This window comes from Tetranychus urticae, chromosome 1, assembly GCF_039701765.1.
Source record: "Tetranychus urticae isolate SD_2017Ah chromosome 1, NJAU_TeUrti_SD_1.0, whole genome shotgun sequence".
Classification (NCBI taxonomy): Eukaryota; Metazoa; Arthropoda; class Arachnida; order Trombidiformes; family Tetranychidae; genus Tetranychus; species Tetranychus urticae.
Window position 1 is genome coordinate 22563822 of NC_142958.1, and position 26277 is coordinate 22590098.

Genomic DNA, 26277 nt, shown 5'->3' on the forward strand with positions numbered 1-26277 from the left:
ATAGACTTAGCTTTTAAGTCTCTAACAGTCCACAGAGTTTGCAACTCTAAAAGTCGAGAGGCTCGAAAGTAAAAGCTTTAAATTCAAAGACAAAGTACTAAAATCGCTTTAGATGTAAAACAAAGCTTATTCCTTGCATTTGCAAATGTTTAATAGACATAATAGACTCTTAATAGGTTTTAATAGACTCATTTACTGCTAATAGTTAGAGCTAATACTCTTTCTACTAATTTAAAACTTCGTGGGCTTTAAGGGACATAAAAACTGAGTCCATTAGAGTTATTAAAAAGTTTCTTGAATCAACAGTTTTCGAGAAAAACGAGGTCATATTTGAAACTTAGATTGAGTTTTGTGCAAGTATTGTAAGAGACATTTCAATGAAAAGCAATTTTCCTGATGTAAATTATGATCATTAACCATAAAATGTGATGCTAATAAAGCAAAATGTTCTCTATTTTATGCAAAACAGATAAGTTCGATTTCGAGTTGAACTTAACGCATCGTTCGGATCGAACTCTTACCTCACTTCATCTACGGTTCTCTTGATTTTGGCCATTGGCCTTAAAACTTTAACCCTCATCACCTCGAGAATGGTAGCATTTATAACTGTCATTCTTTGACTTAACATTAGTTTCCATTATGAAATATAACATTAGAAAGACTCTTAAAAGAAAATCATAGCTCATTCATTGAATACATGTAACGAATATCATGCATCCTAATTTTAACACATAAGATTCGTGTTTCAATAACCATTTACCTTTATCAGCAAGAATCAGATCTAACTGCATAAGTATTAAAATGCTATAACTCTGTTTGTATTAGAGTATAATATATTGGATCATTTTATATTATAACCAATAATAGTGACACCTAATGTTTGGTGAATGATGATTGCAGATGCTACCATACACGAAGTAATGAGGTTCAAAGTTTTAAGGGCAATCAAGAGAACTGCCGGCAAATTGATCAATTGATGTGTATTATCAATTTTCGCACGATCATTGAAAGCGTTCGGCTTAACTGAAAATCGAAGGCATCGTTTTACATAAAACAGAAAACTTTATTTTTCAAAATAGTTGCATTTTCTGATTATACAAGCAAAGTTAAATAAGATAAATGTGTTTCATGCGAAAATCTGCTTCCATAGTGGAGTGAAACGCGATCGCAGTTTGCAATTTAACCTCGATTTTCTCGGAAACTATCGATTTGAAAGAAATTATTTTTCATTCGCTTTTGCCATTTTTTTGCCTTTTCTAATTTTGTCAATTTGTGAAATTGTCTCATGTTGGATCTTATCGAAAAAAACACCGAATCGCTAGATGTTACAATATCAGCGTTGGAAAAAGTAAAGAGATCTTAGTTTTGTAAAGCAATGTAAAGAGACTAGAAACTTTATTAAGGAAAATGCATTTTTTCAAGAAAATCATAACATAGATATCTTGAAGCGATGAAGAGGTCATGGTACACTTATCAAGGAAGGAACTTTGTAGAGCTCAAAAGTATTTCTAACAGTTAGTTTGGCTACAAAATTAAGAATTGTTAGATCTTATTGAAATATACTGAATTATTCAATTTAGTCAATTACGAATAATGGCAGTGGCGAGAAGAGACCATAATAAGATATTCATGCTTATTATGCTCACTGTAAAAATATGATTCTTATTGCTAAAATTGTCATTTCTATATCACCTCGTTTTCAAAAATGCAAGTGAATTGAAATTACAATTTACTGAAAACTGACACGTCTAGTATCAAAACTAATATTTAACTAATTCTTTTGAGAGCCTTCATTTTCTCTACTGAAGTAAGAATGGTAAATAAAACCAATGACACTTGTAGTAAACCAAACAACTGACAGCCACCAGCTCATGTAACCAAGGACTCCTCTGAAAAATACTGGATTAAAAACTGCTCTTAATTCTTTCAGACTGAACTGTTCAGATGATCCAAAAATGTATGCCTCGGACACTCCAGTCGATTGGCCAGTAAACAAGCTTAACCATTGATAGTCGCCCAAATTTTTCATCAAGATACACGTGAAAAGGATCAACAGAAGAGGACAAACGTACTGGAGACACACGACGCAGAGGTAATAAAATACTCCTGAAACCTGTAGAAAAGCAAATAAAAATTGTGATACTCATCATTGAACTTAAATTTTAATTACTAACCGTCCTTTGGATCACTTCAGTTTTAACTTTACCAGATTCACGCGTTAATTTACTTAATTTACGAGGAGCTAAGTTAAGATATGCTTGCAGATATTTTGGCATTAAAATAATTCGAAATATCATAATAGCTAAAATTATAACGATTCGAAGCGTATCAAACGAGACTGGAGCCATTCTGTAAAACAAAAGAAAGCATTTGAGTTAGAGAATTGCATCAACCCAAAAAGAGAGTTTAACTCCAAATCTTACAGAACTCCTCTGTTAGGCCAAACTTTTTCAGAAAAATAGACACGACCGATTGGTTTGATCCATGAAAGGATAATTAATAAAGGTGATATAAAAGCCGTATGAAATAAAAATCTGACAAAGAGAAGAAAATGATGTTAGCAATCATAATTAAGAACGAAGAAAAGGTTCAACTGAAAAGCTTACTGTTGAAACGGTTTTCCTGCAGCGTAATCTAAAGAGTCTTTATGCATTTGTGCAAACCGTATACCAGGGAAGATAAATAGAGCACCGATTAATCCACTCCACACGGCGAGCCAAAATTTGAATAACAATTTAGATGTGACTCCCTTAGTGCTCTCATGTAGCCCATGAGCTTCAAAAAACTGAATAGCATTTGAATTGAATGTAGAATAGGCTGGATTCAATCCAAATTCCAGAAAATTTTCATCAGCAATGAGAACAATCATAGAAAAGAGAAAGAAAAGGCCTCCAGATACCAGACACATTGATCTTTCCCCAATTGCATCATCATTCCCTCTGAAGTAGATTCCGGTGATAGTTAACAACAATTTCCTAGAAGAAAATATTAAAATAAATATTATTTAACATTGAAATATTACTGACAAACATTGAAACATTGTGAATATTATAAAAAATATTGAAGTAAAGACTTACGTGGTGAAACCAATAACGAGTATACACCAGATTAAACTGAGATTCATTTCTTTGCTTTCAGGAATTAAATAGAACTGAATTTCAGAAATGATATACACAATGGTTGCATATAAGGCAAAATCAATAAGCCAGTGATATTCCTTATAAAAATTTAGTTGAATCAAATCTATGGAATGCACTCTTTCGGCTTCCAAAGTTAATGCCAACTTTTTAGGAACCAGATTTTCATCAGCTTTGTTTTTATCAGATCTGCCTCTTTTTCCTCGAAAAGATGATTGTTTATTAGACTTTGATTTGGATTGTTTAACATTTTTATCGTCTTGATGGGCTTTTCTTTCATTTGCGAGAGCAGCAACACCACGCTTAATCTGCTGTTCGGTTGGTTGAAGATACCTGATCAACCTAATTATTTTAAAAGATGGGGTATTAATTTATGAACAAGGAATGGAATTGTAGCGACTATAAAACAAGGCCAACTAGATAATAATACCGACCTGTGAGCAAGTAACCATCGAGCAAAAGAGTAATGAATGGCAAACTTATGCAAGATACTTAACATCACCATTGTCACAACCAATTGTATTCCAAGTATAGCCTAGATACAAAATTTGTGGTAAGTTAATACATTTTCACATGTTTTAATCAGTAGAAAGGATATAGAAGACTTACCATTTTAATTAAGTTATAATATTAATGTATTGGTCGGCAATTAAAATATTTTGACAATCAGTTAAAAGTGAAGAAAGTATAGCACACCAAATCACCTAGATTACAGTTGCAAAGATTAGGACTTGGTAATGCTATCCAGTTAAACAAACAGTCAAACTACTCTTTGAAGATGAACAATCAACCCATGACGATGATTAATGTGAATGAAATATAACTGTTTCAAGTAAAAATGGAAACTAATTGACTTAAAACCAACCAAAACACAATAAGACAAAAATACAGCACGATGAGTTTGTTGTTATTGGTAACCAAGCGACAAGAACTCAAGTCACTTTATTCAATTTCAATGTGATTTAAATGAAACTCAATTTTCACCTCTTAAAACTCAAATTCCTGTTACGATCTAACGCTAAATTGATAAAGTTTAAATACACTATTTTGGCATATTATTCCTAGGCAAACATACAAAGTAAAATTCATATGGGCTTTAAAGAAATAGATGACACGAGTATAGTTTTAATTTGAAATTAATTTTATTAGCTGGTGCAATTCAAACAAAAATCAAAGGAAAGGGTAACTCTTTGCTTCTTCTAAGATGCAGGAGTTTCAATAGTGGTCTTTTCGCTAACATATACACCGTCTAAGAATTTTCTGATATCCTTGTCCTTAACCGTGGTTGATTGTTGGATTCTAGCAGCTGACTTGCTCACCAATTCGATATCATTTCCTTCGAGGATAATTTCATCTTTTTGGGCTGTAGACATGTAACATGTCACTCCAGGCTGCATGTCAACGCTTCGCAAGAATTTCTCTCCTAAAAAGTTTCTGATCTCCACCAATTTACCTTCATTCTGGATAGCTATGTTGATGGGGAAATGACGGTAAACGCTTCTCATCTTGTATCTGAAACCAAGGGTCACTCCTTTGATCATATTTTGGACGTGACTGCATACGGTACGGACCAAGGCCAGTTGTTTTTTGTTTCCGAACCATTTTTGGACAAGCAATCTCTTATTACCGAGCATACTGATTTGGAGATGTCCATGACCAAAGTTACGTTTAAGGGTTCCTCTTGGACCGGTGATCTTAACTACTCCATTATTTACTGAGGCCGTCACTTTAGGAGGAATAATAACTTCTTGTTGAGCGTGAATTGTTTTCATTTTGTTAAATTAAATTAAAAAACTAAACAGGCTAACACAAAAGTAATAGCAATTTATTGACTATAATAAACACAAGAACAAACCAATTCCGCAAAACACAGCTAAGACAGCTATATTCCTTTTCCGTTTCCGGATAAACACCAAGGAGATACTTAAACTCCATCCTTGATAAATTTACCGCCAGTTTTGAATTTTTTTCTGGTTAACAATTTTATCCAACATTTATATTCTAACTTTTTTATTATTTTATTATTTTTAGTTTTTTAGCTGATTTTTATGATATTAATCATTTCATTTAATTTAAAATCTATCTGATATTCAGCCGCATTAGATAATAGCAAATAGTAAGTTTTGTAGTTGAAAAGGGTGATTGGCTGCCATTCTCATATTTAAGATGACAACCAACAGAATCAAGCGAAATATCGTTGAATTGAGAGAAGTGTCCACTTTACTCGTGGAAATAAATCTAAAATTCCAATATATTGTAATAACATCATCTATAAGTTTTCCATTTCTTATTTCCAGAGCTTTCTAATTTGAACATCTAACTAATCTAACAGATCGAGTCATTCCATTTATGCCTTCAGTGACCCTTCGAAGCCATAGAAATTAAAACGAAATAAAATGAATACATACTGACTCTACAATTAAATCTCTTCAAAATCGAGCGATTCCTAGAGGCTTATTGGCAAAAAATTGATCATTTATATAAAAACGCATTTCAATGATGAACAATGAATTACAAGACTAAATCTAAAAACCCCGAAACACCTCTTCTGCTCTTGTACTTCCAGTCTTTGGGAATCTGATACTGGTGTAAATATTTGAGTTGGTGTTGCAATGCTGATAATAATCATAATAAGGTGATCATAATTGCTAATCATCATAATTCCGAAAAGAAATAATTCCAAATACAAAAAATGGCAAATCTGGCAAATTTTTATACTTATATCATTGCAATGAAGCAATTTTTCCCATCTTTCTGAAACTGACCGTAAAGGAAAATGAAAATATTTCTGAAATATTTTAGTTTTGTATTGGTTCTGTTTCATGCAGAAATAAACTCTCATTATCATGCATGTAGTATCTCAGAAGTGTTTCGAGTCGATTGAAAGGATACCATCAATTAACATTCATATCGATGCTAAAATCTACAGAATTATAAGAAATAAATGATTTGCTCACAACTTTTTATATCGAATATGCAAAACTGCGAGATTTATGAACCATTTTGTATTGATTCATCATTCAACCTAACTAAATCATTTGATACTCATCTACTTGAATATTGATTGTATATTTGAGACGATTTAATTAGAAGGCAATGACTTTTATTATTAACGTTTAAGAAACTCAAACATATTTTGTTTGTGCATGATTAAATTGTTTTGTTTATTTGAGTTCTTAAAATATTTGATCATACAATTTAAATTGTATCTCCAGGATTCTCATAATAATTATTTTGCTTAAAAATTGTTAATCAATCTTGTGCTAAAAATCGAAAGCTTATTATCGATTTATCATTTCAATTTGCGTTTAATCAACACTTCCATCAAGGAGCGACTAGCCATTGATCTACTAGATTATTTTCAATATCACCAGCGCAATGATATTAATTTTTATTGTACTAATTTAAAAGTGTTTTAAAATTGAAAACAATTTGATTTAAAATTAAATGTGAAAAAATGGAATGGAACATCTGACGTTTTGTAATTTTCTGTTTGTTAGATTTTTTCATATCAAGTTTCTCTAAATCAATTTGATCTCAATCAATGATATTTTATACAAGCGTAGCTCTTTTCATCTATCTTATATCAATTAGTCGCCAGATCGACTATAAATAGCAAATTTTGTCCGATAACAAGCTTGTTTGTTTACGAATAGTAGTAACAAGAAACAATCAAGCTTCTTGTTGGTAACGAAGGAAAAAACAAACAAAAATTTAATAATATGTTTCTTGTTCAACCCAACCACCTGGATTACGTCGCAAAATAAAACGTCGGGCTTCATCATAAATGAGAATCAACAGAGAGAATGGCATAGCAGGGAACCACCAAGAAGCTCTGATAATAATAAGAAATAAAAGGTATTTTGATTAGTAAATTTCAAAAATGAAAGCTTTAAATTTAGAGCTTACTTTAGAGGATAAAGTTTCAGAACGACGTCCATTCCTGGTGTATATGAAAGGAAAGCGGCCAAGGCAGTTTCAAAAAAGATACCAAAAGTTAAGGCATGATTCCTGTAATAATAATGATACAAAAAAATGAATTATAAAAGGTTGATGAATGAAAATAAATAAATGAACTTACTTCATTCCTTGTTGGATTAAAGAGTTACGTCTTGTTTTACAAACTATCAAGTCAGTCCATTGTACAATTACGATAGCTACAAAAAAGGCAGTGTGGCAAGTATATTCTAATTGTTTACGAGCTTTGTAAGTCTGTAATAAGGAATGAGAGATAAAAAAGAATTAGAATAAAATCATTTTCTTTCAATAAATTTTGAATAATAAATTAATTTACCCATTCTTGACCATATGAGTCTATAACATCATTAATCGCCCTAGAGTCCCAATCATTACGTATACCGAAAAGTATATTTGGAAGGAAACCATTTTCAGCCATAACAACGAAGTAAGTGAAGAAACCAGCAGCAGCTTGAATAAAACCAATTTGACCATAAGACATGGAAATAAGTCTTTCATTTACAAGTTTATCCTTCTTCGGGTCACGAGGTTGACGTTTCATGATATCACTTTCAGCTTGTTCATAGGCCAATGAGATAGCTGGTACCATGTCAGTACCCAAATCAATACAAAGAATGGTCACAGTTCCCAGAGGAAGAGGTATATTGAAGATGATGAAAAACAAAAATGGTGAGATCTCAGGAATATTACTTGTTAAAGTGTAAGCAATTGATTTTTTAAGATTGTCAAAGATGAGACGGCCTTCCTCAACACCAGTCACGATAGAAGCGAAGTTATCATCCAACAAAATCATATCAGCAGCTTGTTTACTAACGTCTGAACCAGCGATACCCATAGCAACACCAATATCGGCTTTCTTAAGAGCTGGAGAATCATTTACACCATCACCAGTTACAGCTACAATTGCTCCTTGTCGCTGGCAACCTTCGACGATAATCAACTTCTGTTGAGGAGATGTTCGGGCGAAGACAATTTCTTTGTGATATTTAAGTATTTCATCTAATTGTTCAGTAGATAAATCTCTAAGTTCTCCTCCGTGTACAACCGCAGCCTGTGCTTCTCTTGGATTAACAGATTCAACAGGTATCTTTTTTCGTTCAGCAATATCTTCAACAGTTTCAGAACCTTCTGAGATGATTCCGACAGCTCTAGCAATAGCTTTGGCAGTAATGGGATGATCACCAGTGACCATAATAACTTTGATACCAGCACTTCGACATTTAGCGACAGCATCTGGTACAGCAGCTCGAGGAGGATCAATCATGGATACAAGACCAACAAATCGCAAGCCATCTAATGGGAAGTTTGCCTCGTCTGGGTCAAATTTAAAATCAGGACCAAATTTATCCGCTGGCAGTTTTAAATCACAAAAACCGATAACTCTTTCTCCAAGTCCACCCAATTCAAGGTAAGCTTTTTCAAAAGCTTCTCGCATTTTAGCATCTAATTGCCTCTCCTTTCCGTCAATATAGATAGTTGAACAGCGCTCCAAAATCCTTTCAGGTGCTCCTTTCATACACAGTAAAAATCCATCTCGAGTTTCAGTTTCGTGAATAGTTACATGATATTTGTTAGTAGAATTGAAAGGGATTTCGCAAATTTTTTTGTTTTTCCTTCGAAAACCTACAACATCACCAACTGCCAATTCCATACATTTCAATATAGCCGATTCTGATGCATCTCCTGAGGTATCTCTGTTGAAATATTATAAAATAAGTTTAAATATAAAGATTTCAATAAAAATTTAAATCAAAGTACCTTTTCAATACGGGAATGTTTTCTTGACCTCCTGTAAACTCGGCCCGGCTACACAGCATACAAACATTGGCAAGACTTTTCCATCCTGGGGAAGATTTATCATACGCCAAACCTAATCATGAAGAGTGAAGAAATCAGAGAGAAATATAAATATTACGATAGAAAATGTAAAATGAAAAAAAAGAGTTTTCGTTTGTTCAAATGTTAAAAATTCTCAATATTTGATTCAAACAATTTCAAGTTAAATTAAAAAGGAGAAAAAAAATACCTGATTGATCTTCAGTTGTGTCAGCCTCGATGATATGATTGTCAAACCACATATGAGCAACTGTCATACGGTTTTGAGTTAATGTACCAGTTTTATCAGAGCAGATCGTTGAAGTTGAACCAAGTGTCTCAACAGCCTCTAAATTCTTGACCAGACAATTTTTAGAAGCCATTCTCTTGGCAGTCAAAGTAAGACAGACTGTTACAGTGGCAAGTAAACCTTCTGGTACATTGGCTACAATAATACCAATCAAGAAGATGACGGCTTCAAGCCAAGGATAGTTGAGGATTATGGCAATAATGAAAAATGAAACTCCCAAGAAAACGGCGACTCCAGTGATAATGTGAATGAAATGCTCAATTTCTCGATTGATTGGAGTTTGACCAATCTCAAGACCAGATGCCAAGTTGGCGATACGACCCATAACGGTTCGATCTCCAGTTTGGATAACAACACCTGTAGCTGTTCCTTCAACACAATTAGTAGAGAAGAAAGCCAAATTTCTAGTTTCCAATGGATTATCATGAGTCTTTTCTGGACTCCTAGTCTGTGGTTCTGATTCTCCGGTCAATGATGAATTATCTACTTTACATTGATGAGCAAACAAAATCCTAATATCGGCAGGAATACGATCACCTCCTTTAACCTCGACAACATCACCAACAACAACCTCCTCAGCCGGAATTGTGAGTTTTTGACCTTCTCTGACGACTAGAGCATATTGTGGAACCATACTTTTGAATGATTCCATAATAGCAGAACTTTTGGCTTCTTGGTAATAAGAAAAACATCCTGTAACGATGACGACTACTGCAAGTACAATACCTAGGTATAACTGAAAATTAAAATGAAAAAGAAGACAAGAAAATTTAATCAGAAGATGTTCATTTGAGTTATAATACAAGCTATTTTTTTTCCTAAAAGCTGCTCATGGCTTTATTAATATTTTTAAGTAGCTCAGCAATCAAAAGTAGAGCTCATAAAAAAGCCATCAATTAAAATAGATAAAATTTTCAACTTCCACAGTTACTCAAAAAATAAGAAATTAAAGTCTAATGTATTTGAAAAACGTTGACATAATTTTCAAGCAAACGTCATTGATCTACTATAGTTTTATCAAATTTTCCTTCACGTTCATAATTGTATATTAATTGTTAAATTTTTGGGTTATTAGTGGTATAAATGAACAAATAGTAAATGAAAAAAACTCACATTATCAGGTGAAGCATTATCGCCAGTTGAAGCTTGAATGGAATAAGCCAGGAAACATAGAACTGCACCAATCCAAAGAAGAAGCGCAAATCCTCCGAAAAGCTGTTTACAAAATTTAACCCATTCGGGTGTTGTTGGCGGTGGAGTTAACGCATTAGGTCCATCTCTTTCATACACAGCCTTGGCTTGAGCCGACGTCAACCCCTTAACTGGATCAGTTTTAAGTCTGGAACATAATTCATCAAGTGTAATAATATGGTCATCCTTTTAACACAATAATTTGATGTCGATAACATAGAGGTAAAACATAGGCAAACATTGTAGACACATTGTTGGTGTTGAGGGGCCATTTGAGAATAATTGGTCGTAAAAATAAACATAAATATCATTAAATGGAGGCAAAAAGTATAATAAAATCAACAGCAAAACAATTTAAAAAATTATGTGGATAGAGATATAACAGAAATAAACAGGGAAACTTACCACATCAAGTTCTTGCTTGAGATCATCTAACTCTGCCTTTTTTTTAGCCATTTTTGTTGAACAAAGGTAATAGAAAAATTTGAACCAACAGTAAACTAACTAATACTGGAAATATGAATGACTAAAGATCAAAATAACATGGGATTAAAATAGGAAAAATTAACTTGGGTTTGTGTTAGCATAACCAGGTTAGGCTAATGTGATGGTAAAGGCTTGACAATGGCAATGTAGAAAACAGTAAATCTTACTTTTAAAATAGATTATAAAAAATCCAAATGTTTATCCAATTTGATCGTCAATTACAGGCAGGATGATGATGAAAATGATGAGAATGATGATGATGGTGATTGCCTAAGCTCTCTTTTCACGTCTTCAACAATCAAAATCAAACTTTTTTACCAACTCAAAGTGGTAACAAGCAAGTGAAAAGCCAAAAGATATCAACAACTTTCAGCTTCGAGAGGCTAATTTAGACTAAATGAGAGTTAACTCGAGAAGCGAGAGAGAGCGAGAGTAAGAGGGAAAATTGAAAAGAGTGGAGACGATGATGATGATTCTGATGATGATGATGGAGAGGAGGAGGAGGAGGATTTAAATTGTGTTTTGTTATTATAGGATTCAGTAATCAAACTAACAAGTGAACCTCATAAGTTACCCGAGACCGATTTGAATGAGATAGGTGTCATTCGAGAATAATGAGTTATCAAAAACTCTAATGGCTTTCAATTCAAAAAATTGGAGCTAAGTTAGGCCTCAAAGTACCAGTAAATGCAAAATAAATTAGTACATAACCCTTTTGAGTTATCTTTTCAATATTTCACCTGTTTTAGAAAACGGAAAAATTGAATTGAAAAAAGGTTGATATTAATCAATGGCCATTGAAAATTCATATTTTATTCACTAATCTATGAAACTGAGCCATCGTAATTGATAAAGGTCATAAAATTTTAGCCATTCAATCAGCCCTAATTGAAATTAATAGCTGTTTGGGTTGAAAGCAAACCAGAATTATGGTTTACATTACCTTGAATGTTAAAATCTTATGCCAAGTTTTTTTGTCATCGACTTTTTGGGTTTCACTGTCTCAAAGATTTAGACTGCATCTTTATGAAAATTAACATGATAATCATAATTATCATCCACTGTTCATCCTTCAGAATCATCCTGTTCACCATCAATGATTAAACAAACAGACGGTGATGGAAAGAGTTAAGCATGCGAATGAAAGAAACCTAATTATTTCTATTAAAATAACCAGATTGAGAGCAAACAAAATAGTTTGAGATTTGACTTTTTTGCATTTAACAAAGAAGGCCATCATTAAAGGTTAAATTATCAATGATAAATAGAGTAAAATTGTTACAATTATTAGCTAACAGACAATTTGCTGACCAAAACTAATCTAATTGTAAATCTGAAATCATCAATTTTTGCTGTTGCTCCAAAACTAGATCATTTAAACTCGCCGAGTTTTTTTTCCTAATCATGGTGATATGAGAAGATTGATGTTCAACTGAACAAGTTAAATTAAGAATCAATCAAGGTTGATCAAGAAATTGTGAGGATCATGAGAAAAAAAAAACAATTGCTGAATGTAAATTGCCTGAAAGTAGACTCTAATCATAAAACACAATCAAAAGACATTCAATACTAGGAAATCCATTGTAGGCAAGTAAATCATGTAAATGTCAGTAATTAAGATTTAAATCATCTCAGCTTTCACCTGTTGTTTAAGCATGAGTTTACCCAAAGCAAGGGAAAAGACTCGATTGAAGTGATAAATGTTGTAAAGCGTAAAGTTGTTTGGACTCGTAATTCACGGGAAATTGTGATTAAATCATGTATTAATTGTAATATAGCCAGCCTACTTCCTCATCACTCTTCCCTCCTAATCATCATCATCTTTATCATCATCAGTGTAAGAAAAATTCTTGTAACATTGAGACGATATAATTGAACAATTTAACCTTCTTCTTCTTGTTCATTTAATCTTCACTCAATTTCACAATACAAATTTTTACACACTAATTTTAATCAATCAATAATGTCATCACTGTTAACAGACTGGTATCATCACTATCATCATTATCATCATCATCATCATCACCGTTTTCATCTTCATTTTCACCATTGCTCCTAATCATCATGATTCATCTTTATTCATTCACATCCGTTAGAATCAAACTAATCCAATTCAATTTTTATTAAAAACTTTCCTTTTCCGATTCTTATCAAATTCAACTTGGCTCTTGATTAATATCCTCTCCAAGATTCCCATTTCAATTGAACAATTAACTTAACTGTCTATATTTGGTCAAACCAATTTCACATTCTCATCAATTTACAGTGATTGTCGCTGTTAAACAAAAAAGAGCAAAGCTTTAAATGTTTCCCTAATTCAATCATTTTCAATTATCAAAAAACAATCATCAATCCCTTGTTTTGAGTCTATTTAATACACAATTGTCATTAAATGTTGTTCACTTTTAACTAACTGTTGTACAAATAGATGTATTAATACAATAGAGATTAATGGAAACCTTTGTAAAACCATTTCTTCAAAGCTAATCCAAGAAAGTAAAGTTATATTTAGATGAGCTTTTAAGGTGACATTTAACTGAATGAACATGATTACTTTGATGATCAAGAGATGATAATATCTCTCATTGGACTAATTTCAGTTTCAAAGATTATAAATTCATTTTACTTCTAGGTCTTGAGCTATTAAACCCCAAAAATTTCAGGTTTACTTGAAAACCATTTGATTTTCAAGTGTAACTCGGCTTCATTTCATCTTCAATCAGCCCAACATCAACTAATTCATTTCGGTTACAATAGTTATATAATATAAAAACAATTAACTTTTACCAGCTAATCAATCAGTTACCGTTGGCAAACCGAGTAAAGATTGAAAAGTATAACATGAAAATATGTGTAAAAAGGTTGAAAATGAAATTGAAACCCTTGATACAATTTTTTCCAGTTAAACCGTAACCAGAGACGATGCTGTTGCTGCTTTTGATGATGATTTAGCTGTTTAACTGTTGAAAAATTAAACAATTTAATTAACCAGATCACTGTATTATTATCCACGGATTGGCCTCAACAACGCCATTTATAATAAAGTAGCAAAAAGTTAAATTGAAAAAAATGAACATTATTATCTAGAAGAAGGTAACCTCCATTAACAATTAACCAGTCGATTGCTATTGAAACCCAGGGAAGCCTTTATTGTGCTCAAACCCATCATCAATTATACAATTAATGTAACCATTTCATTAGTTTTCCAGTTTCATTGACTAACAATCCAGTGCACAATCTTAACTTTCCATTTCAACCACTAAATTGTTGACGCCATGTTTAATCCTGCCTTTCTTGGTCTGGATAAGGTTAATTTAATAATAGCTGTTGAGTTGCTGTTTAATAATCAGCTTCATCTGTGAATCTCACTCAATGGTTAAAAGCAAATCATTTATAACCTGAAAAAGAAAAGAAAAAAAAATGTTGAAATTGTGTTCATTTCACTGAAATCATATTCAATTTACATTATTCATCAGATTATTGTTTTAAGTGAAAAAGCACGAATCCAAATGATGATCTGCATGATCGAATCAATTCAATAATGATAATAACATTAAACCAATGGTTATTTCAATCTTTCTTTAACCTTTTATTGACCTAATAACAATTAAAAGTCATTATTGATTGTGAATCTTTTTTTATAACCACAACAAATGTTCAATTATAAGCTAAAAATGTTTTGTCTTCACTTTTATCATTTATTTAATTACTGACAAAAGATTGAAATAATCAAAAGATAAATTCATTAAAACACAATGAGTTTACCTTGAATCCATTAATGATGATTGAATTAATTGTTCAACACCTTTTTTGTCATCAATTTGATTCGAGTCAAAAATTATGTGAATCTTGATTTTATTGCTTTCCAATATTCCCATTACAAGTCCAGATTGTGAATGTGCTACAATATTGAGTAAGCAATCACGCTAGTTTTTCAGTACATTAGCTGCCACACACATTCAAATCTCCAAAATTAATATAGAGATATAAGTCTCAAATTGAAACTGAGTGAGTTTTCGATAGCGTCAAAGCAAACCGAATTCAATAAACAACTCAAACTAGGTTAAAAATCGAATTCATTCGATTGTTGGTGTAGTTATACAAAATATATTACAATATTGACTTGTAGAGATAAACACAAATGTCGATGTACAGTAGAAATTAATGGCATTGATCCTCCATGAGATAAGTCTATGATTAAAAGCAAATCGACCTCTTATTGGTTCACCTAAATTGGCTTTATCTTTCGGATATTTATGGTCATTTAAATGATATCCACGGTGAAATCTTCCAAGACATTTATCAAAGCCACATGGGTTCTCACCTGCGTGAACAAAGTTAAAAAAAGGTTAGAATCTTGCTTTTTTATCAATTTGAAAACTTACTTTGAACTAGTTCTTCGTCTAAACACTAGATCATCAATTTGTCTGGTTAGTTCACTAATTCGATCGTTTTTTCTTTCCAACTCCGCTTTTGCAGTTTTATACAAAGATGAGATGTTTGTTTTTAAAATTTTATTGACCATCACCATACGCTCGTATTTTTCCTTGATTTCTTTCAATTCTGAATCGACGACATTTTTTTCCTTCTCTAACTTGTCAAACGAATCCTGGAGAATAGCAACATCATTGAGATTTGAACCAATATTGTTTTCATCAAATTTGTCCCAATCCAAGTCTGAGTACAAGTCAATATCAGCCATAACAGTGATGAATGGAAACGACTAAAAACACTTAAATTGTAAGCCTAGACACAGAAGTTCATAGACACTAAATTAAAAGCTAAAAAGTAGGTTGAATTTTATTAAAAACAATTAAAAAATTAACATATGAAAATGGGTATTAAAACATGTCTAACAAAAAATCTTTGGCGCCAAAGTTTAAAAATATTCATTACAGATGGCAGCAGTAAGCAGTAAACAGAAAACAGAATCGCCATCTAATGTCAGAGAAAAGCAATTAACGTAATAGCAATAAAATTGAAGTTGGAAGTTTAAACTCCAAGCAAAATATTAACTCCAATTTTTGCAAAGTTAACAATAAAAATATCGAAGGAACGAAATTCGAATTTGTAGTTTAACCGCTAAAATTTTCGTTGATTTAAAATTTGAAAAGATGAAGACGAAAGTTTGAAAAGTCAATCATTTTAACCGCAAAAACATTTGAAATGCTAAACTTGATAGGTTAATCGATTTACCAATGAGTCCAAATTAACAAAGAGAAAGCAATTAAATGAGAAAAGAAGAGTTACTAAAGAGGAAAAAGTAAAGAAGAGGAAGAAAAACAAAACCAAAGTGAACTGAAGAAAAGTCTTAACTTGATTTTTGTTGATCTTGAACAGCACGAAATGGTTAAAAAGCAAGAAAGGGCCGAAGTAAAAGCATCAAATTCAAGTAATATTATCTATTATATTACATTTTTGGGCAGCGAAGAGAAAGATTGACAAGAAAATGAAGAAAAAGAAAGAAAACAAAAAGCTAAGAAAGTTAACAAGTTGAAAGAAAAATATTAATACAAAAAAGTGAAGTAAAAAATTTGAAGGAAAAAAAAGGTAAACAAGTTGAGCACGAAAAATTGTGAAACGGGTTTGTTTGGGCCTAAAGGGGCTCGATAATAAAGGGAAAAGGCAGAGGGTAAAGGGCCTTGAACCCTAGCGAAAGAGAGAGAGAGAAGAACGAAAGAGAAGAAAGGGAAAAGAGAGAGAAAAAGGTCTCGAGTAAACAACAAGGGGTTGACAAGGTTTTTTATGGGTTAAACATTTTTTTACTGAAGAAAGAAAAAATTTGGCCAACAATTGAATTGAAAAGAAGAAGATGAAGATGAAGAAGAAGAAAGGGAGAAGGAAGGGTAGAAAGGGTCATAGGTTGAATGCCCTAGACAGGGCTGAGGCTCGGCATAATCCGGGTTCGTCCAAAGGACAAGGGTCAGGGCCTTGCCCTGTGTCCACCATCAGCATAACACAAGACACAACAACAACAATACGTTTGATTGACCCTTCGTTATTTCGTTATAAGATCTTTTTGGGCTCGGCTTTTCTTCTTCTTCTTCTTCAGGTTGATTGTGATGGTGATTAAGATGGTGCTGATGATCAATACAAGGAAGAGCAAGAGAAGAGAGGAAAAAAATGGAATAAAATTTAAGATTAGGAAGAAAGGAAAATAAAGAGATGGAGAAAAGAAAGGCATAAAGAATCATGGAAATATGGAAAATGTCTTGGGAAGGAAAATTGAAATTTCAAAATTTCAAATCATATGCTTCTATTGGTAAACTTGTTTTGGACTAATCACAATTGATATAAATCTAAAATATCTAAGCAAGACAAGAATATAATTGATGATTATCTCAACCATAAAAGGATCATCCTCAAAATAAACATTAAAAGTAGACATTAAAAAGTGTGAAAATCCAAGTAAATAAGATATTTGTTTTTCCAAATTGCAGACCAACACGACTTGACTTTTAATTTGATTGAACTTCAGATACAAGTTCTGACTCATCCAGCATTTGAAACGATATTTAAAATTGCACCATTTTGAGTACTGGATTTAAATTTTCCAAAACATTGGAGTCTTTTTTATCGCTGGCATCATTTAAACTGTTGAAACAAGTGGTTGGATTGGTGCATGATAACGTTTAAGGCTTGAATGGCGAATCCGGTAAAATTTTGGTTCCAATTCTCACGACAGCCTTTGATTTTAGTTTCTGGAATTCGGTTTCGGTTATTCAGATGGTCCGAAGGCGATTTGGTCTATTTTGGGAAAAAGAAAACAAAATTAATATCTTATTTACATTGATTTTTCTGGTCAACACTTATATTTCTTGCAAGATCCTTTTTCTGGGTTGAGATAAATTGTCTTCCTGATTGAATGAAAATAGAGTGTAAATAAACGAGAAGATTATCGTTATCATTAATTAATCAATTTACAAGTTATGAGTTCAAAATTTCATAAGTGTGTAAATTTTGTTTTGTTTGACATTTGTGGACGTGCAATCTTTGGGTATCTTTTGTTGATAGGTCAATCCGTTTAGATGTCCACACGTTCAATGAGTTGAGATATTCATACAATTTTCACTCAGAAATTAATGAAGGTCAAAACGTTTATTTGAAATACTATCTTTATTATTTTAAAAAATTAGAATCGAATTATCATTAGCCCGTTTGATTTATTCATGAGAAAGAAAGAGGTAGAAAGAGTAAGAAAAGAAGAGAGATCGTTTTTAAACAATTAGTTAATTAATGAACCTTGAATAGTTATTTGCGTTGAAATCTTCATTTGATTTTAAATAAGGAGTTAGATTTGAACTTGCAGTCAATGATGGGTGCGTCGATGACGAAGCTGAATCACTTGGTGGAGTTACGATGTCAAGAGGAAGACGACATTGACGATGATGTTGTGCGTGGTTATGAGGTAGATTAGGTTGTCCTGATGTTTTATGCGAATCACGCGTAGACGATAAATGAAATTCTAGGCAAGAACGATGATGATGAGAATCTGAATCATATTCATCCTCGTTATCGTCTTCATCCTGTATCAATTCCCTGTCAGTGTCATCATCTGGATCATCAATGCCACGAACGTCGTCTTCTTCATCGTCGCTTTTTTCAAGTTCAGATTCAACTTCACTTCGAGACCGCGAAGATAAATCCAGAACATCGCCTTCATTATCTAAGATTTGTTTTGATAGCTGGAAGTTTTTGTAAGAAATAATGTGGTTCGATTGGGAAATTTGTCCAGAAAGGTTCATAGGAAATGTCGATGGTGACCGAGACATGTTGAGCGGTTGAGTTTGCATTGAATTGTTTCCGTAATTGTAATAATCTTCATCTCCTTTGGACATTATTTTTAAAGGATGTGTTGGCTTTCGCCTGGATTTTGAGGAAACATCATTTTGTTGTTGTTGAGTTTGATTTCGGTTTAGGTCTTTTACTCTTTGTTGGTGTTCTAATTGACTTATAATTTCAGCACTAGATAACCTTTGACTTGAATGAGCTGCTGGAGGAAAAAAATTATTTGAAGATAACAGACTAAGGTGTCCACTTGGTCCACTAAATAGGTGCGGGAAAATCAAGGAAGACGTGTTTGTTGATGATATGGAGGAGACTTGTGAGGAAGAGACTGTCGATGTAGCCGGTGAACGAGCTGCGAAACGTAAAGTCAATTCATCTTCGGTTAATGAGCCAGAAACTGAATGGACTGATCCTGGTCGATTAATGTTGAGGTTAGATTTGTCGTTATTAAGATTTGTGAGATTAATATTCTGGATCGAGGAAACAGTTGATGTTGACATAGGTGATATAACAGGATTAAATATACTAGTATTTGCAGCGTTTAAATTCACAGAATGATGTACAGTCGATGGTGAAGGTGAAGATACTCCGATGGATCCATGATCATATGCTTTGGGTCTTCGACCTCTTCTTGGTTTACCTAAATTGGCTTCATCTTTTGGACATTTGTGGTGATTTAAGTGATGTCGACGGCGAAATTTTCCAAGGCACTTTTCACATGTATATGGTTTCTCACCTTTGTGTATCAGTTTATGAGCTTTCAATTGATTAGAATCAGAAAACTTGGATTCACAAGCATCACAAGCATAAGGACGTTCACCTGTATGAGTACGAAGGTGTCGACGAAGGTTGGCAACTTGGACAAAAAGTTTATTACAATGTTCACATTGATATGGCTTCTCACCGGTATGGAGTCTCATATGGGTCTTAAGATGATGATCTCGAGTAAACTTTTTTTGACATTCACGACATTGGAAAGGCTTTTCTCCAGTGTGAGTCCGTTCATGGTTTTGTAAAACATGTTTATAACCAAAGGATTTGTTACAAATTGTACATTGAAACGGTTTATCGCGATTACTTTCCAGTATCAATGAATTATTAGTAGAACTGCTACTATTAACTCCACTATCCGCACTGGATGATTTTGTTGAAAACGGCATCACTGTGATGCGTAGCTTGCGATTGAAGAATCACCATTGACTGGTCACTGGTCACTGGGCAATGGTCAGTGGTGAGCTGAGTGAGTCGAAAAGGAGAGATAAAAGTGAGATAAAAAAGGGAGCAAGGAAGAGGGAAGAAGAAGAGTAAGAAGAGTAAGAAAAAGTCGCAACTTGCATACAATTTTCACTCTGAAATTAATAAAGGTAAAAACGTTTATTTGAAATACTATAATATTTAATAATTTGTTTATTTTGTTGTGATAAATGAGACAAAAAAATCATTTGATTATAATTTTAGTTAAATTTTATCTTTATAATAAAAAATTACCGTTTTTAGATTTGTTTTGTTTTTTGTAGTAATTTAAATCATAATTTGTGTTTCTCTCAATAAGCTTGTACAATATTAGTTTTACTTGATTTGTTTGTTTCGCTTTTTTGTTTTGTTTTGTTTTGTTTCTTCTTATCATTTACCCGTTTGATTTATTTTGATGATGAGAAAGAAAGAGGTAGAAAGAGGTAGAAAGCAGTTGGTCGTTTTGCAGTTAATTAATAGGTTAATTAATGAAACTTGAGGTAGTTCTTTTCATTGAGATTTTCATTTGATTTTAAATATGGAGATAGATTATAACTTGCAGTCAATGATCGGTACGTTGATGATGAAGCAGTCTCACTTGGTGGAGTTACTATGTCAAGAGGAAGACGACGGTGACGATGATGATGCTGTGAGTGGTGATGAGGTAGATTAGGCTGTCCTGATGTTGACGTATTTGAACCAATTAACGAAACAATTGGTTCTCGAGGGAAAGGCCTTTTACGCACTCCATTTGATCCTCTTGAAACACTTAGCGTTTTTACTCTTTGACGATTCTTATGGATATTTAAATCATGCGTAGCTGATAAACGAAATTCCAGGCGAGAACGATGATGATGAGAGTCTGAATCATATTCATCCTCGTTATCATCTTCATCCTGTATCAATTCCCTGTCAGTGTCATCATCTGGATCATCAATGCCACGAACGTCGTCTTCTTCATCGTCGCTTTTTTCAAGTTCAGATTCAACTTCACTTCGAGACCGTGAAGATAAATCCAGAACATCGCCTTCATCATCTAACATTTGTTTTGATCGATTGTAATTGTTATTATTGTTATTGTTGTTGTTGTTGTTGTTATTGTTTAAATTTGAAATTTGTCCAGAAAGGTTCATAGGAAATGTCGATGGTGACCGAGACATGTTGAGCGGTTGAGTTTGCATTGAATTGTTGTCGTAATTGTAATAATCTTCATCTCCTTTGGACATTATTTTTAAAGGATGTGTCGGCTTTCGCCGGGATTTTGAGGAGGCATCATTTTGTTGATGCTGTGTTTGATCTTGAGTTCGTTCTTGTACTCTTTGTTGGTGTTGCTGCTGTTGTTGCAGTTGACTTATAATTTCAGCTCTAGATAATCTTTGACCCGAATGAGCTGCTGGCGGAATTGAATTTGAACGATTATTTGAAGATAACAAATTAAGGTGTCCACTTGGTCCACTAAGAAGATGCGGGAAAAGGAAGGATGATGCGTTTGTTGATGATATGGATGAGACTTGTGATGAAGAAACTGTTGCTGTAGCCGGTGAATGAGCTGAGCCATGTGAAGCTGTTTCATCTCCCGTTAATGAACCAGAAATTGAATGGACTGATCCTGGTCGATTAATGTTGGGGTTAGACTTGTCGTTATTTAGATTTGTGATGTTATTACTTATATTATTATTATTATTTATATTGATATTAATATTCTGGATCGAGGAAACAACTGATGTTGACATAGGTGTTACAATGGGAGTTAATAAAGATGCTGCGTTTGAACCCAAAAGATGATGTACAGTCGATGGTGAAGGTGATGATGCTCCAATAGATCCATGATCATATGCTTTGGGTCTTCGACCTCTTCTTGGTTTACCTAAATTGGCTTCATCTTTTGGACATTTATGGTGATTTAAGTGATGTCGACGGCGAAATTTTCCAAGGCACTTTTCACATGTATATGGTTTCTCACCTTTGTGTATCAGTTTATGAGCTTTCAATTGATTAGAATCAGAAAACTTGGATTCACAAGCATCACAAGCATAAGGACGTTCACCTGTATGAGTACGAAGGTGTCGACGAAGGTTGGCAACTTGGACAAAAAGTTTATTACAATGTTCACATTGATATGGCTTCTCACCGGTATGGAGTCTCATATGGGTCTTAAGATGATGATCTCGAGTAAACTTTTTTTGACATTCACGACATTGGAAAGGCTTTTCTCCAGTGTGAGTCCGTTCATGATTTTGTAAAACATGTTTATAACCAAAGGATTTGTGACAAATTGTGCATTGAAACGGTTTATCACGATTACCTGCCAGTATTAATGAATTATTATTACTATTATTATTACTACTACTACTATTAACTCCACTTCCACTGACACTTAAATCACCAATTCCTAGGCTAGCAACAACAACAGCATCAGGTTCATTTGATAAAGATTCACGTCCAAGGCCATTATTATGATTTTTGCTATTATTAATTGTATTGCTCTTTGATATCGGCGATTTGATATTATGATTTTCAATTGAGTGAGAAGGTACTTTTGATGATTGGATGGGATGTGAGGTAGATGATGAAGGTGTTGATTTTGATGCTAATTTCAAGGAAGATGATGTTGCCTTCGAACTTGATGTTGATTTTTTCTTGATCTCAATATTTGTTTCTTCGTCTTCTTCGTCTAATCCGGTTGTTGTTGCAACAATGGTTGAGGATGTTGATGAATTTGATGAAGAAGATGTTGTCGGTGATGTTGTCTTGCTTTTCCCCGGGGAACAATTAAAAACAGAGGATTTATCACCATGTGGGTAAGTATCATCATCTACATGATAATCCTGTGGAGAACTTCGATGATGAAGATGCGAATGACGGTGATGACTGTGGTGATGATTATGGTGGTGAACATTTGATGCAGTTGAGGTAGTAAGGCGTAAAGGTGTTGTTGTTGGTGATGATGGACAAAAATCATCCGCACTGGATGATTTTATTGAAAACGGCATCACTGTGATGCGCAACTTGCGATTGAAGAATCACCATTGACTGGTCACTGGGTAATGGGCAATGGGCAGTGTTGAGCTGAGTGAGTCGAAAAAAAGGAGAGGAAAAAAAGGGAGCAAGGAAGAGGGAAGAAGAATAAGAAGAAATAGAATAAGTTGAAAAGAGAATCACTTAGTAACTTAAGAAATTGAATAAGGGAGAGAGTAAAGAGTGAGTCAGTGAGACAGGAGAGCAAGGAAGAGTTTTTTTTACTTAAGAGAGAGAGAAAGAGAAAGAGAGACCATGTGAGAGTCCAAGTGAGCTCAAAAAATAAGAAAAATATATATATACAAATGTATTTATTGAGGTAGTGAGTTTTTTAAAAAAGTGATTTCGATGAGAGAGAAGTTACTGATGAAGATGAGGAGAGTGAGTGATTTTGGGAGAAAAAGAAAGGCCCCGAGTTGATGAAAAAGCTCGAGGATAAGGATAAAAAAAAGTGTTCCATGTTGGTCCAAGTTTAGGCAACCATTGCAATGGACTATGTCTATGCATCAGACTCTTTCTACTTCTCACTCACTCTCTTTACATCTTCTCTTTCTACTTTTTTATGCACTTACTTGTTTCTTTCTTGTATTTTTTAGTCTCTCTCTTCTTCTCTTTCTTTCGATAATATACACACTCACTCTCTTTCTTTCTCTCACTATTACTGTCTTTTTTTTAACATGGAGAGAAGAGAAAGAGGAATATGGCTGAATATTGACTCTTTCTTTAGTAAAAGTTTGGTCGATAGAAGGAGATGATGATGATGATGAAAAGAAGAAGAAGATAAACCCAAAATCGAAAGAGAAAGAGAGAGAAAGAGAGAGGACACCGAAAAAATAAAAAACAAGAGGAAATAGACAGGGAACGAAGAGAGAGAAGAAACCGTAAGGATGAAGAAAAGTTAGGCGGGATTAGATGAAGTTATAGGAAAAAGAAAGAGATGAAAAAGTGGAAGAAGAGGGAAAAAGCAAGGGAATCAGAGGGAGGAAAATTATATATATAAAAATATATATAAAAGAGGGATGAAAATGCAAGAAGAAGGAGGGAAGATAAAGCAAAATATATTCCACTCTGATGAGGATCAATAATTTTGCTTGTGAATTTAGAGGGCGCTGGCTAAAGGTTAGAGAGGAAGAGAAAGAGAAGTAGAAAGAGAAGAGACTCAGAGATAAGCAGGGAGAATGGATGATAGAGTAGATTAATGAGAAAGGCAAAAAAAACAAGAGAGGAAAAGCTTTAGGCAATGTGCGATGTAACAGTGAAAAGAAAGTGAAAAGGACTAAATGGACGAGGATGGAGATGAAGATGAAGGATGAGGATGATGATGATGCAAGTTGAATGTGAAGGAATAGTGGAAAAAGGAGAAGAATGAGAGGAGGAGGTGAAGGTTGAGAGGAAATCAGATGTAAGATTGAAATGGGGTAACTGGGATGCAAATAGGAACCAATTGAATATCAGTTTTCAAAAAAAAAACAAAATTCGGTTGTAAAAAATGTTAAAAAAAGAACCAAAAAAGGTTTTCTTTTTTTGACTTAATTTGCTTTTCATTTCAAATATGAAATATCCATATATTTATATACGTATATATATTTGCTTCATCATCATCTTCATATTCATCTTTCGCAGATCTTTACCTCTCTGCTTTTTTTGTACTTTCAACTGTTGATTTAAGCTATAAGAGCAAGAGAGTGAAATGATAGTTATGTTGAGATGTTTGACTTGCACATCAGTAGATAATAATCAATAAAAAAAGGGAATCATTTAACCTGATTTGCTTTTGTCCAGTCTCTCTTTCTCTTCTTTTTTTTGGTTGCTTCTTTGACCAGTCCTTATATCATTGAGACTTGTGATCAGTCATATTGAATGATATAAATATGACATGAACACTGACAATTATTATCATCCTCTTTAACTCTCACCATAATTTAATTTACACGCATACAGAGACACTAATATTCTCAGATAATCATTTGCAAGTTTAATCATTATCATCATCCATCGGTAATGATTGTAGACAAATAGGTAATATACTGTATTGAATAACACTGAATCCTTACTTGAAAGTAGCGCTTCATTGAAACATAATGTTATCATTGATGGTAGATTGTGTGATGGTCAGAGAGAATAAAGATGAAGATAAAATGGAGATGAAGGATGAAAATGGAAGAGATGACCTGGTAAAAGAGCATGGTAAAAAAAGAAAGAGGAAAAAAAGGAAGACAGGAGGAAAAAAAAGGATAGAAACCTTTTTTTATTTCTAAACTTTTTTCATCAAAATGATGTGAAAAGGGAAGATGGAATCAAGGGATTATAGGGAAATGGAGGTGGAGAAAGAAAGAGAGGATGAAAGAGATAGAAACAAGGATGAGCAATGAAAGAGGAAGAAAAGGTTGAGCAAAAAAAGAGAAAAAAAGAGGAGAAAGTAAAAAACGAGTATTGAAGGGATGAATAAAGATGGAGAAGAGGAAAGAAAACAAAAGTTATGTTGATGATGATGGCTGGTTGTTGCTTGATATTGATAAAATTGACTGAGATGAGCACAAAAAATGATAACAGGAAACACAAATGAACATTAATTCACAATCATGAAAAGGGTAAACAGTTAAATGAAACGAATAAAGTTGAACATCAAAATGATATGAAAGACTTGACAAAAAACTCGGTGCAACAGCAAAGAAAACAAAAGGGTAAATGAGAAACAAAGGAAACCAGAAAATGATCAGTTTTTTTGGTTAACACGATTGGTTGGATTAAACTGGTAAAAAGTGATGTAAAAGGTGAAAATAAGTCAGTCTTTGTCGCCATATTGACTAGACATTTTGACTCATTAAAAAAGATAAGAAACATTTTGTCCACATTAAGCAACATTATTTCAGTGTCTTTGTCTCTTTCGCTTTTAATTTAACCAACATTTATTAGTCACTTAACCAATTTATTTCTCAACTCTTTTTTCCTTTGTTTAACCAAAATTGTTGGCTACATCATTAAGTGTTACATTTTTTGGCTTTTCAATTTGGATTCTTTTGTTTTTGGTCAATCAAATGACAGAAACATTAACCAGCTTCACACTTTTATTTGATATATTTTTATGTATTTTTGTTGATGTTTCATTTTGACAACCAGATTATGCTTGGTTTTTAACATTTTGTCATTTTGTATCTTTTTTTTTGTTCAATGTGTATATCAAAGTGACTTTTCAATTGAATTTTGGTTATAACAGTTAACATATAATTTAACATAATCATCTACCCTTTTACCACTGGATTTAACACACATTTAAGTTTCCGGTTATCCCTTTTGTGTTAATGTTATTCCTGATTATAA

General features: G+C 33.2%; 5 protein-coding genes across 5 annotated transcripts; all 5 read right to left on the reverse strand.

The window, feature by feature from the left end:
• Positions 1 to 1363: 1363 nt before the first annotated feature.
• Positions 1364 to 4031, reverse strand: emei (transmembrane protein 161-like emei). The gene is made up of 7 exons (XM_015929836.3): positions 3747 to 4031; positions 3572 to 3672; positions 3078 to 3479; positions 2607 to 2975; positions 2424 to 2534; positions 2175 to 2349; positions 1364 to 2113 (listed from the first exon to the last, which is right to left on the reverse strand). Exons 1-7 carry the CDS (start codon positions 3747 to 3749, stop codon positions 1772 to 1774), a joined length of 1503 nt encoding a protein of 500 aa, XP_015785322.1. The 5' UTR covers positions 3750 to 4031; the 3' UTR covers positions 1364 to 1771.
• A 229-nt stretch (positions 4032 to 4260) lies between these two features.
• RpL9 (ribosomal protein L9) lies at positions 4261 to 5025 on the reverse strand. The gene has a single exon (XM_015929837.3). The coding sequence runs from the start codon at positions 4907 to 4909 to the stop codon at positions 4337 to 4339; it is 573 nt and encodes a 190-aa protein (XP_015785323.1). The 5' UTR covers positions 4910 to 5025; the 3' UTR covers positions 4261 to 4336.
• A 1400-nt stretch (positions 5026 to 6425) lies between these two features.
• On the reverse strand, positions 6426 to 11302 carry LOC107362336 (sodium/potassium-transporting ATPase subunit alpha). The gene is made up of 9 exons (XM_015929372.3): positions 11085 to 11302; positions 10837 to 10957; positions 10354 to 10617; positions 9142 to 9976; positions 8874 to 8985; positions 7432 to 8809; positions 7219 to 7349; positions 7047 to 7148; positions 6426 to 6972 (listed from the first exon to the last, which is right to left on the reverse strand). The coding sequence occupies exons 2-9, from the start codon at positions 10885 to 10887 to the stop codon at positions 6852 to 6854; spliced, it is 2994 nt and encodes a 997-aa protein (XP_015784858.1). The 5' UTR covers positions 10888 to 10957; positions 11085 to 11302; the 3' UTR covers positions 6426 to 6851.
• Positions 11303 to 14755: 3453 nt separating this feature from the next.
• Positions 14756 to 15773, reverse strand: FLASH (FLICE-associated huge protein). The gene is made up of 2 exons (XM_015929381.3): positions 15303 to 15773; positions 14756 to 15241 (listed from the first exon to the last, which is right to left on the reverse strand). Exons 1-2 carry the CDS (start codon positions 15617 to 15619, stop codon positions 15238 to 15240), a joined length of 321 nt encoding a protein of 106 aa, XP_015784867.1. The 5' UTR covers positions 15620 to 15773; the 3' UTR covers positions 14756 to 15237.
• Positions 15774 to 18081: 2308 nt separating this feature from the next.
• On the reverse strand, positions 18082 to 25759 carry LOC107362183 (uncharacterized). The gene is made up of 3 exons (XM_089265938.1): positions 25011 to 25759; positions 20427 to 23007; positions 18082 to 19895 (listed from the first exon to the last, which is right to left on the reverse strand). The coding sequence occupies exons 2-3, from the start codon at positions 22929 to 22931 to the stop codon at positions 18147 to 18149; spliced, it is 4254 nt and encodes a 1417-aa protein (XP_089122064.1). The 5' UTR covers positions 22932 to 23007; positions 25011 to 25759; the 3' UTR covers positions 18082 to 18146.
• Between the last annotated feature and the right edge of the window lie 518 nt (positions 25760 to 26277).

What these genes read in the sequence shown, in the direction of transcription:
- emei (XM_015929836.3), bottom strand. An exon ending in CTCGTTATTGGTTTCACCAC is followed by an intron (nt 2,976 to 3,077) that starts GTAAGTCTTTAC and finishes ATTTTCTTCTAG; the next exon opens with GAAATTGTTGTTAACTATCA. An exon ending in GCAGGAAAACCGTTTCAACA is followed by an intron (nt 2,535 to 2,606) that starts GTAAGCTTTTCA and finishes TCTCTTTGTCAG; the next exon opens with ATTTTTATTTCATACGGCTT.
- RpL9 (XM_015929837.3), bottom strand. Translation starts at nt 4,909, where the DNA reads ATGAAAACAATTCACGCTCAACAAGAAGTTATTATTCCTCCTAAAGTG.
- LOC107362336 (XM_015929372.3), bottom strand. Translation starts at nt 10,887, where the DNA reads ATGGCTAAAAAAAAGGCAGAGTTAGATGATCTCAAGCAAGAACTTGAT. An exon ending in TCAAGCAAGAACTTGATGTG is followed by an intron (nt 10,618 to 10,836) that starts GTAAGTTTCCCT and finishes TTGTGTTAAAAG; the next exon opens with GATGACCATATTATTACACT. An exon ending in ACTCATATGGTCAAGAATGG is followed by an intron (nt 7,350 to 7,431) that starts GTAAATTAATTT and finishes TCCTTATTACAG; the next exon opens with ACTTACAAAGCTCGTAAACA.
- FLASH (XM_015929381.3), bottom strand. Translation starts at nt 15,619, where the DNA reads ATGGCTGATATTGACTTGTACTCAGACTTGGATTGGGACAAATTTGAT.
- LOC107362183 (XM_089265938.1), bottom strand. Translation starts at nt 22,931, where the DNA reads ATGCCGTTTTCAATAAAATCATCCAGTGCGGATGATTTTTGTCCATCA. An exon ending in AGAACTACCTCAAGTTTCAT is followed by an intron (nt 19,896 to 20,426) that starts TAATTAACCTAT and finishes AGTCAATGGTGA; the next exon opens with TTCTTCAATCGCAAGCTACG.